The sequence below is a fragment of the Anomaloglossus baeobatrachus genome, chromosome 5 (assembly GCF_048569485.1).
Source record: "Anomaloglossus baeobatrachus isolate aAnoBae1 chromosome 5, aAnoBae1.hap1, whole genome shotgun sequence".
Taxonomy (NCBI): domain Eukaryota; kingdom Metazoa; phylum Chordata; class Amphibia; order Anura; family Aromobatidae; genus Anomaloglossus; species Anomaloglossus baeobatrachus.
Window position 1 is genome coordinate 37,860,642 of NC_134357.1, and position 12,190 is coordinate 37,872,831.

The following is a 12,190-nucleotide window of genomic DNA, read 5'->3' on the forward strand; positions in this document are numbered from 1 at the left end:
TTTCTGCCCAAAGTCCGATAAACATGGAGCAATCGTGATATATACACAATGAGAAATATTGTTACATAGTAACAGCTCCTTATTTATAGTCTGTAGATAAATGAGACGTTTGGGCACAACCCCAAAGAGTTCAACCTATTGACCTGCAGTGTGGACCCAGATAAACCCAAAGAACCCTAAAGGGCAGAATGCAGTGCGGGATCATTCAAATATAACAATGTGTCGCTAGTAACTCTTGTGCAATATGCTGCGGTAATGACTACTCTGCCCTGACTCGTCCGTTTTACTAAATATTTGTATTCCCAGTATCTTTTCATAGAACTTTGAGTTCTTCCATTCCTCTGTTATTGTTCCTGGAAATTAATAAATTGCCAATGTATTAATTTCCAGGAATAATAAGAGCTATAAAATAAGTCTGATAAGACGTCCTTCATCATAGGAGATGGAGCGGTGACTTGACGTACCAGGACCCAATGCAAAATCTGTTTATCTGCAATAATGTTTGTTTTGTTGATATGTAAAAGGCCACAGTGTGGAAAAAAATTGGAGAATTCACTTTATTTTTCAATATAACAAGGGAAAATGGGAAAAGAAAGGAGATTTCTGGAATATTAAGCCCGAATCCTGAGGTCTTGTAAAGCCGCCAAAGCTGCATTTCTTCCTGATGCGCCCATAACACCGCCACCTGAAACACAGCGAATCACAGTGTCAGGGGTACTGCGACCAGCAGACGGGTATTATTTACTCCATGTTTAAGTGCTATACACTGACACGGTCTATTTCCAGGATTTTAAAGTGTCTCAATTTCTGGAAATGTTTGACAGAGATTTCAGCTCCGAAGGATACAGAGGATTGAATGCAGCATTAGAGTAAAGGACAGGCTGTAACTAAGGATCAGCACAACATTAATGGAGTCATTTATTAACAAAATACATGTTATTAAATAGTTGTTCATAGAATTGGTAAAATGTTTTTCAAAAGTAGACATATCCCTTAAAAGGAACCGGTCAGGTGGGTTTTTCCTGTTTGCAGTCATTGGTGAACAGACACTGTACAAGTAACACCGTAAATCCACCCATGTATTTTTCAAAACCCTGCACTCACAGACGTCAATCAAGTCAGACTGGGCGGGATTAGAGAGTGGCCACACACCCCCGCACCGGGGCCTGCAGATCCGTTTCTGGGATGCTGCGGTGGCAGCAAGGCCCAGTTCCGTGACCCTGGTGGTGTCAGTTAAAGTAGAAATGATGGGGATGGTAGTTCGTGACGCCATCTGTGGTATGCGGCAAGATAGGTGCCGCCGCTGTGGGATGGGGACCCCCGGGGCAGATGGTGACGCAGCTTGGTTGATATAGCTCTCTACAGGTAGAGCTGGGCTCCAGGGCGGATGAGGGTAGTAGTAGGCGATGGCGGGGGTGCAGGGCCGGCGGCGCAGGTGAATAACGGAGCGACACAGGATGCAGTCTCAAGGTTTTTACTCACTCTAGCAGGTTCCAGGGTAACACGACGTCAGTCACTGTCTTTGGAGTGCTGGGTTCCACGGTGAAGGGCTCCAGCTGATCCCGGGTAGTTCGGAGGTCAAGTCCGGTGCACCTTTCTTATGTGCCATCCCTAATCGTCTTCCTGCGCTAACTTCTCTCCCGCCTGTCCCACGCCTACACACACAGTGCCCTCAGCCGGTATTCGCAGGCCGTCGGGTGGCTTGAAGCTCTATCCCTTGGCCCTATGTGGTCACCTTCCAGCAGATTCGTGTGCAGAGTTGGCTTTGGTACTAGATGTGTCCTCAACCTCTGGTTTTACTAGCGGAGCACGTTGGTTCTTCTCCTCTAGTTTAGGGACCAGTCCCCATTCTGCGGGGAAGTCCTTCCACTCCGATATGTGGAATGAGGCCACAGGAGTATGGTGCACGTCCCCTAGTTTCTAGGACCCCTTCTGTCTTGTACCTGGGTCAAGCTGCACCAGCTCCAGACCACAGGTCTTCCCTCCTCCACTGGTCCTTCATGACTCTCACTACAGTGTCCCCAACTCACTAGACTCCACCCCCAGGCCCTGTCGGATTAGAGGGAGGGAGGAACCATCACCAGTGGTGGCTATACATAGCATTAATGGGACCAAGCCCTAACCCTGACCCGGTTGGGAGCTTTTAATTGAGGTGTTGTGCATTTTGTGTGCATACCGGTGGATGACCTCTTCCGTACTCAGGATGGAGCACCACATCTCTGGCTGAGGTGCAGTACATCTGTGGTGACTGAAGCCTCAGGGGCGCCACACAAGTGCAATGTGATGTTTCACATTGTGCACAGATGCAGAGGAGGCAGCCATCAACTGAGGATTTCCAGGGGAGTGTGAGAAGTATTTTTTTGGGTTTTTTTTTATAACACAACTCAGCATCTGGACAAGCTGATTTTTAACCCCAACGAGAGTCATTCAAAGACTGCAATTGGCGCTCACTGGGTTACCGGCTCCCATCATTCACTGCAGGGAGCCGGCTCTGTCTTGAATTGTTCACAAACGAGACATCAGAGGACCCACGATACTCAGCCGAGCACCGAGTGTACCCAAACACCCCGATGCTTCATCGAGTATCTAGTAGTGCCGAGCATGATTGCTCATCATTAGTCTTTATAAGTGCCATTTTATAATCCTTATATTTATAATAACTTTTGTTATACATTAAATAAAGGAGAGAAAAAAAAACAATTGTACTTATATATTGTGAGATACCAAGGGGAGAAGTACTAGAGAACAGGTATGTTTCCCCTCAGTTCATTTCATATGCCACCATGTACTGATGTGGAGCAGTCGGCCCATGCAAATGGGCTGGGAAAAGCTGGGAAAGTCAGATCTGGCTCAGCAATAAGTTAGTCACTGAAGCCTGTTTATTTCAGTGTATTTTTGGGCCTGGTTTTTCCTGCAGTAATGGAGTAATCAGTAGGAATGGCAGTGGGACTGGTTGCTCCCTTCTCCACATACAATCCAGGTTTTGATTCCTCACTGGATCAGCTGAAATAATCAGGAGGCATTCAGTACAAGGAGACTGCTGAGGAGAGCAGTCCAGGCTCATGGCTGCTGGTGCTGAGACTCCATACCTCCGCTTGCTGTGCTGAGGAACCAACACAGTAAGAGAAAACTGTTTTGTTTGTTACATAGGTTTATTTTGTAGTTAGCATTCTGTTGTTCGTTAGTGACCAGACGGCCTAAGGCCCTGTGCGCACACTGCGTTTTTACTCACCTTTTTTGTGTGTTTTTGGTGCAGAAATTTGTTGAGTAAATGGTTGTAACCTTTCTGCAGACATTCCCCAGCAAAACCTATGGAAAAAAAAATTAGCGGTGCGCACACTGCGTTTTTTTTCTCAAGAAAATTCTTTCTGTAGATTTTCTTGAGAAAAAGAATGAGCATGTCACTTCTTTTCTGCAGGTACCTGCGTTATTCACTCCATTGACTGTAATGTAATCATGAAATCCCGCAGGGAATAACGCAGGTAGCAAATTATGTGCGTTTCATTGCGTTTTCCTGCGTTATTCCCGCGTTATTTCACGTTTTTCGGGACATATTGTTCATCACTACCAGGGAAGTGATGTCATTATGACAGGAAGAGGAAGCGGAGCAGAGAGTAAACACAATCAGATCACACAGACACACACAGACATATAGAATACACATAGAAATCAAATGCACATATAAAAATAAAAAAAAAAAAACGTGGACTCCGCCGTATTTTTACCGTCCAGCCAAGGTAAACACAGCGGTAGCCCAGTATTCTCAAGCTGGGGAGGACGAGGGCCAGGGTTAATTCCCCCCCTCCCCCTCCCGCAGCCAAGAATATCAGCCCGCAGCTGCCCTGAGAATGTCGCATCCATTATGCGACAGTCCTGGCGTGTTACCGGCTCTTCCAGATTGCCGTGATGCAGTGGCAATCAGGGTAATGACGAGTTAATGGCAGCGCATGGCTCCCACCAAGTCCTAGCATCATCATGGCAGCGTCTGAGACACCCCCATGATTAACCTGTAAGTAAAGTGAATAAACACAAACACCGACAGATCCTTTATTTTAAATAAAATAAAAAAAGACCCCTCTTTCACCACTTTATTACCCTCCCTTCCCAAACAGACAGCTCCGGCGTAATCCACCGAGGTCCCACGACGCTTACATCCAGCCGTGTCTGACAGTGCTCAGTGCAGCCTCATTCAGTGAGCGATGCTGCAGGGGTAGCTATAGGACATTTCTCACGGTCGGTAATGTGAACACATTACCGCTCGTGAGAACTGTAGTGTGTCCTCACAGGGACTCTATCTATTGATTGATCTGTCCTCTATCTATTGATTAGCTATCTATTCATCTATCTATCTTTCCATCCATTATCTATTTATTTATCTATCTATTCATTATTTATCAATCTAGCTATTCATCTATCTATCTATTATCTATATCACAGCACAACAATGATTTTGCTACTGAGGGTAAAACATGTGTTCTTTACTAATTTGAATATGCTGATTCCAAATATGAACTCAGAATTTGCACAGCACGTCCAGATTTTGAGTTATACTTAGAAAAGGCCATACGCCAATACAGGCATTGTTGAAGGCATTGCACATGCGGTTGGAATGAAAGAGACCTATGCTTCTATGCAGATCATTCTGAAATTGATTAAATATTCAGAACATCAATGGAACATTTGTGCTGACCTCTAAGTTGTTGCACTAGTCCTTGGTTTGCAGTTAGGTTACACTAAGCATATGTGCTTTCTGTGCCTATGGAACAGTCGAGATGACAACAACCATTATAAAATTAAACGGTGGCCCAATAGAGATGAACATAAGATTGGTAAGCACAATGTTCAACACGAATCACTTGTCGATCCACTTAAAGTTTATCTTCCACCTCTTCACATTAAACTAGGACTAATGAAAAATTTTGTAGTAGCAATGAATCGTCAAGGGAATGGATTTAAGTATCTGAAGGAAAAGTTTAGTGCATTGAAAACTGAGGCCAAACTCAAAGCAGGAATCTTTATTGGTCCTGAAATCCACCAACTAATCCATGATGAAATCTTCAAGAAAGAACTCACCCCACTTGAACTAACTGCATGGGATGCATTTATATTAGTAGTTCAAAACGTCCTTGGAAACGAAAGAGCAGAAAACTATGCTGAACTAATAGACAATATGCTTCAAGCATACGAAATGCATGGTGCCCGAATGTCATTGAAAATGCATTTCCTACATTCACATCTTGACTTCTTTCCTCCAAATATGGGTAATGTCAGTGATGAACATGGTGAGAGATTCCACCAGGACATTTCTACTATGGAAAAAAGATACCCAGGTCGCTTTAACCCCAACATGATGGGCGATTACTGCTGGTTTTTGCAACGGGCCACTAGGACCACTCACAAGCGCAAAAGCAAGTGCCTGAAGCACTTTTAAAAGTACTCTGCTGAGTTCAAGGCGATTTCTTAAGCTACTATAAGTGATTTTTAAGTTTTTTGGTTTATTTACCTATACTTCTTTTTCAATAAAAATGATAATACATGTTGTGAAACTGTGGGACATAACGATTCTGTATCTTTATTAATTGCTTATTTTAATTTTCACAAAAATTGGAATAACTTAATATCCTGACGTGCTACAAAAAAACTAACTTCAGATTTGGATTCAGCGCATTCGATTTAGTATAGCGCACATGGTTTTTGCCAAGTAGCAGACAAAAAGTGTTTATTTGTTGTGCTGTGTATTATTTATTGCTGTTAAAGCATTAAAAAACACAGGGACCAACCTGCAAAAAAATGCACCAAAACGCTGTAAAAACACACACGTTTTTCGGTGCGTTATTGGTGTGTTTTTTTAACGCAGGTGCGCTAATCCTTCACTCTCAAGAAATTTCTTAAGAAATTTCTTGAGAAAAATCCTTTTTCTAGTGCGCACATAGCCTTAGACATTTATTTTCCTGTTTTTGAATGTGTAACACTGAGAGATAAGTGTACACAATAAACATGGCAGTGGCCGTACCTGTGTGGAACCTGCCAGTCTGCCACTGTCATCTGTGAATCCATAGCCACTCGCTTGGACCAAAGCAAAGATCTCAGCTGAGCTATATCCCCTGCCTCACAATAAATTATAAATAAATATATATATATATATATATATATATATATATATATATATACATACTATGTGTATATATATATATATATATATATATATATATATATAAATATATATGTATTTTCTGCGTGTGTGTGTATATGTATATATATATATATATATATATATATATATATATAATTTATAAAAAAACATAATTGATTAGTGCACTGTATTTTATGGGATGTTACGATGTGCTATTATGTAAGTTGTTTTTCGTTATTCATTTTTGTAAGTCTGAGGATAAATAATATCTATATTTCATTTTTCCGGGTTTTTTTGTGGGGTTTTTTTTATACATAATGTACTAGCTTATACAATGTACAGTGTCAGTGTGCAGCTTGTATAGCAGTGTAAATTTGGTGTCCTCTAAATAACTCAACACACAGCCATTAATGTCTAAACCGCTGGAAACAAAAGTGAGCACACTCAAGGTCTCAGGTGAGCATGTGTGGTAAAATTAGTGTGATTGCGCACCGTCTCTATTTATGATCACTGGAAGTTCAACAAGGCTCCTCTATGGGATCTGAAAAAAAAAGAATTGTTGCTCTACATAGAGGTGTCCCGAGGCTATAAGAAGATTGACAAGGCTCTCAAACTGAGCTGCAGCACGGTGGCCAAGACCATACAGCGATTTAACCAGGGCTGTGGAGTCGGTATGCTAAACCTTCGACTCCGACTCCTCAATTTCCCTTGCACCGACTCCGACTCCCACATATATTGCTTATAGCTAAGTGAAAAATTTATTGTAGTACAATGTAAACATCAGACATTTAATCAGTTTTATGATATAATAATCAAGATATTTGGATAGAACATAAAATATATTTATAGGAATACAACTTTAGAACACAAACTGTAATAAATTGTAAATATGTAATACACTATGTAATATACAGTAGATTACATATATACAGTATCTTGTGTGTATGTACGGTATATATATATATATATATGTGTGTGTACATAAAATATATATATATATATATATATATATCATATTACATATTTACAATTTATTAGTTTTTTGTGTTCTAAAGTTGTATCCAATAAATATATTTTATGTTCTATCTAAATATCTTGATTATTGTATCATAAAAATTATTAAATGTCTGATGTTCACATTGTGCTACAATACATTTTTCACTTAAATATAAGCATTATACTAAATGTTATTATTTAGTATGCTTTTGTTGAAAACTGTTTTTTGCCACTTACATAGTGTATTACATAGTGTTTAGTGTTGAGCGGACCCGGACTGTAAATGTCCGGATCCGCGCGGTTTCAGTGCTATTTCCGGGGACGACCTGGACGCGGGATTCCGGGTGCGCGATCCAGATTTGGCAAGTCCTAAAACATGAAAAAAACAATAAATAAATGAGCGTTTCATACTTACCGACACTCTGTGTCATGGCGGCATACTTCTTCCGGGTCTTCACACTTCATTCCTTGTTTTCTCCGCCCAGCGTCCGTCCGTCCGTGCAGGCTGACACGCCCCCCAGCTTGTGACAGTCTGCTGCGGTGATCGCGTCATCGCCGCTCCCCGCCCACAGTCCGTCCGTGCAGGTTGGCACGCCCCCTAGCCTGTTACAGTGCGCCGTGGTGATCGGTCCCCGCCCACCGGCCGTCAGTGCATGCTGGCACGCCCCCCTAGCTTGTGACAGTGTACCGGCCAAGGAGGCTGTGACAGTCTGCCACGCTCATGGCGGCATCGTTAACGCTACACACTACACTCAGAGTGGGCAGTGTTATCGCTCTGAGATGTAGCAGAGCTGTTTGTGTTGCCGCGGGTGGATCTCTCTGTCTCTTATTATGGGGGCACTGTGGCTGGCTTCATTGTGGGGGCACTGTGGCTGGCTTCATTGTGGCGGACACTGTGGCTGGCTTCATTGTGGCGGACACTGTGGCTGGCTTCATTGTTGGGGTACTGTGGATGGTCTCTCTCTCTCTCTCTGTATAAAGGAATTGCCTCATGCACAGTCAGTTTTGATGAACGGTTGAATTTTTCTATTTCTTTGAGAGCAAGTGAAACATTTTACTGAAATCTGGTCAATCTGCTTCTATTGGAGACGGAGTGAAATCTTTTTTCTTGCGACACTTTGCTGCTCCATATCATCCAAATACTTGTCAAAGTTAAACTCCTCATCTGATGAGGATGAAGATATGGCAGCAGTAGCACTGTCAGGACCCAAGTCCTCTTGCACCTGGCAGTCCTGTAGCTGCTCATCCTAACTGCTACCGCAGCCAGAGCTTCTTTTTCTTTAGTAAGCGGTTGATCATCAAGCAGTATACGATGACTTGGGTCCACATAAACAGCTGCCAGAAGAATTTTGTTTTCCAATAGCTGTGTCTCTCTCCGTTTCAGTGAAGCAGAAATGCCATCTGGAATTAAACCTCCTCTTTGGGAAAGGCAAAATAGCAAGTTGTTCCACTCCCTTATGAAAATGTCAGGAGTTAAATCCTCAGCTTGTAATTTTTTAGTCATGGTAAATGGGTGATTAAGCAATTCCTTCAATTCAGCCACCTGTGTCCATTGACCTTCATTTAAGGTTACTTGAGGGTTCACCATATCTATAAGAAATTATTTTAGTTCAAGCAATTGCTCAGTCATTAAATAAGTGCTGCCTCACCGAGAGGCTTGATCAACAAGTGCCCCATTACCAGCACATCTCTTCAAGATGGAATCAATTTTAGAGGTTCTGGCAGCAATAACCAATTTCCAGATTTCCAGCATGTCCGCTCAGTTTCACACATCCGGCTTTTCGCCGGTTTGGCGAATGCGGCGCATGCCAGTACAATACGATACAACATGTGACCAGCGTTTGTCGCGCTGCCACTGTACTGTATACACTGTACTGGAGTGCGTCGCATCCACCAAACCACCGAAAAGCCAGATGTGTGAAATCGGGGTCCCTCTCGCAGACTATCTCTTATTGCCAGCTGCAGCGTGTGCACAACACAGCGCATGTGATGAATATGAAAGTGTTTTGAAGCAGCTTCAACAAGATCTAATCCAAAAGTATCATTTTGCTGTTCTTCTGTTGTAATATCTGTTTGTTCCTCAGTTACATGAACAGCGCTGTGGCTCCATCTCGCACATACTGAATCCTACATCCTCTTCTAGATTTTGTTCATTACTCTCATTCATCAGTTTAATTGAACTTATCATGTTTGAAGCATTGTCCGTTACAATGGCAAGAACCTGTTCTTTTTAGAGTTTGTAATCTTGCAGAACTTTTTCCACTAAGGCCTGGAGAAACTGGCTGATGTGATGAGCTTTACTATCTTTTACTGCCAGTGTCTTGGTAACAATTTCTTTCTTGTCACAAACATATCGAACATTTTTTATTATTATTATTATTATGTATTTATTATTATTATAGCGCCATTTATTCCATGGCGCTTTACAGTGAAAGAGAGTATACATACAACAATCATTAACAGTACAAAACAGACTGGTATAGGAGGAGAGAAGACCCTGCCCGCGAGGGCTCACAGTCTATAGGGCAGGGGTGGGGAACCTTTTTACTGCCGGGGGCCATTTGGAAGTTTCTGCCAACCTTCGGGGGCCGCACAAAATTATCAGTGTGAAAATGAACCGGCTATATTTGGTCAAACAGTTAATTAACTCACCCCTATTGTGGTGGCCGGAGCTGCGTCTCTTTTGTGCGTCTGTGATGTTCAGTGATACTTATTTTGCTTCTCTCTTTTCCAAGTTTGTCACGGTCTGGAGCGCAGGCAACTCTTTGTGATAAGATTGGTAGACTATATACATCACACAACAGACACAGGGACTGGAGTATATAAATTACAGGAGACACATACATGACTGAAGGGGCTGTTGGCATATACATCACATAAGAGACGCTGGGACTGCTGTATATACATCACATAGGAGATGATGGGACTGCAGTATATACATCACATAGGAGACGCTGGGACTGCTTTATGTACATCACATAGGAGACGCTGGGACTGCTGTATATACTGTATATCACAGGAGACACCTACATCACTGGAGACACTGGGGGCACATACATCACACGAGGGGCTGGGGACATGTATATGCCCCCAGCCCCCTCCTGTGATGTATATGCTTTCAGCCTCTTCTTTGATGTATATGTGCCCAGCCCCTCCTGTGAAGTATATGCGCCCAGCCCCTCCTGTGATGTATATTCCCCAGCCCTTTCTGTGATGTATATGCCCCCAGCCTCTCCTGTGATATGTATGGCCCCAACATTTTCAGTGTGATGTATATGCCCCCAGTGTCTCCACTGTGATGTATATGCTCCATCCCCTCTTGTGATGTGTATATGCTCCTAGCATCTCCAATGTGATGTATATATCACAGGAGGGGTTGAGGCATACACATCACAGGAGATGCTGGGGCATATCCATGACAGGAGGGTCTGGGAGCATATACATGACAAGAGATGCTGGGGGCATATACATGACAAGAGGGGCTGGGAAACAGATATTACTAGTTCACTGTGAGGCATAAGCATTGCTGTGGGGCACTGGGGGGGCACAGACATCACTAAGGCGACACAGAGAGCACTAGGGGGGCATGGACATCACAGGCATCACTAAGGGGCCACAAGCATTACTAGGGGGCCACAAGCATTACTAGGGGGGCACATAGACCTCAGTAAGGGGGTGCACACAGACATCACTGAGGGGGGCACACAGACATCACTGAGGGGGTGCACACAGACATCACTGAGGGGGGCACACAGACATCACTGAGGGGGTGCACAAAGACATCACTGAGAAGGGCACACAGACATCACTGAGGGGGGGCACACAGACATCTCTGAGGTACTGTACATCTGTATATTAGTACTTTAAGCTTGTAGAGGGGAAGAAATCCATTTAAATCCTTCACCAGAAAAATTTCTCTCATACACAGCAGTGCAGCCTGTGGCTCCTCACTGTTATTGTTGCTGCCTTCCATTCGTGAAGTTTGGAAAGCAGATAATTATTTTGATATGTAAAATAATGTAGTTAGTACAGTCACCAATCGAGGAGGGAGAGAAAACACCACCACCCACTATGCCCCCTTTTGCAGCTGTATTTCCGCCCGTGGTTGCTGACATATAAGCAATAGACACTAGAGAACTAGCCCTGCAGCTTTACCTTTTCAGATGTAAAGCAAGATATATACATATAAAAACATTTCAGCGTAAACATTGTCTGGTTCGTACAGTGGCAATAAAATGTTATTGTGGAGACCATAAAAAAACATTGTGTCATGTCTGTCATCATTTCCAGTTTAGATACTCTGCTGCAGTCAGGTCTTGATGCAAGAACGATTTAAAGTGACACATCATAAAATAATATTATATTGTTAAATCCGCTCTGATCCGAGCTTTATGAAAGTGGTCGTCTGAGAAATGCACAAGTGCCAAAAAAACCACATAAAAGTTATACAGCCGGGAATGGAGCTCGTCACTGTTTACTATCTCTGTGTCAGGTATTACGAGAGCTCTGCACTGACATAAGGGTCACGGAGAAACACAGCGATTCAGAAATCAGTAACAACAATGTACATAATGCCTGACGTCTCCCTACCGAAAAAGACTGTGGAAAATACATTTTATGACGTATTCTGTTGCACTTGATGTTTCTCGGCTCTGTGCTTAAAAATTTGTTAATGTATTTTCCATACTGGCCCCTTCCAGTAATAATATCCCCTATCCTGGCCCTTTGCAGTAATAATGTTCTCATCCTTATCCCTTTCTGTAATAATGTCCCCCATCCTGGCCCCTTCCAGTAATAATGTCCCCATCTTTATCCCTTTCTGTAATAATGTGACCTATCCTGGCCCCTTTTAGTAATAGTATCCACCTTCCTGGCCCCATCAACTAATAATGTCCACCTTCCTGGCCCCTTCCAGTAATAATGTCCCCTATCCTGGGCCTTTCTGTAATGATGTCCCCAATCCTGGCCTCTTCCAGTAAAATGACCTCCATCCTAGCCCCTTCCAGTAATAATGTCCCCCATCATGGCCCCTTCTAGTTATAATGTCCCATCCTGGCCCCT

General features: G+C 43.0%; 1 protein-coding gene across 1 annotated transcript in view; it reads right to left on the reverse strand.

Annotated features, from left to right (window-relative positions):
- Nucleotides 1-561: 561 nt before the first annotated feature.
- The window catches only part of PYROXD2 (pyridine nucleotide-disulphide oxidoreductase domain 2), a 140,493-nt gene continuing 128,864 nt past the window's right edge, over nucleotides 562-12,190 (reverse strand). Inside the window, exon 16 of the mRNA XM_075352240.1 lies at nucleotides 562-685. Within this exon, the coding sequence (XP_075208355.1) occupies nucleotides 612-685 (74 nt within the window). The 3' untranslated portion in view covers nucleotides 562-611. The remainder of the gene's footprint in view (nucleotides 686-12,190) is intronic.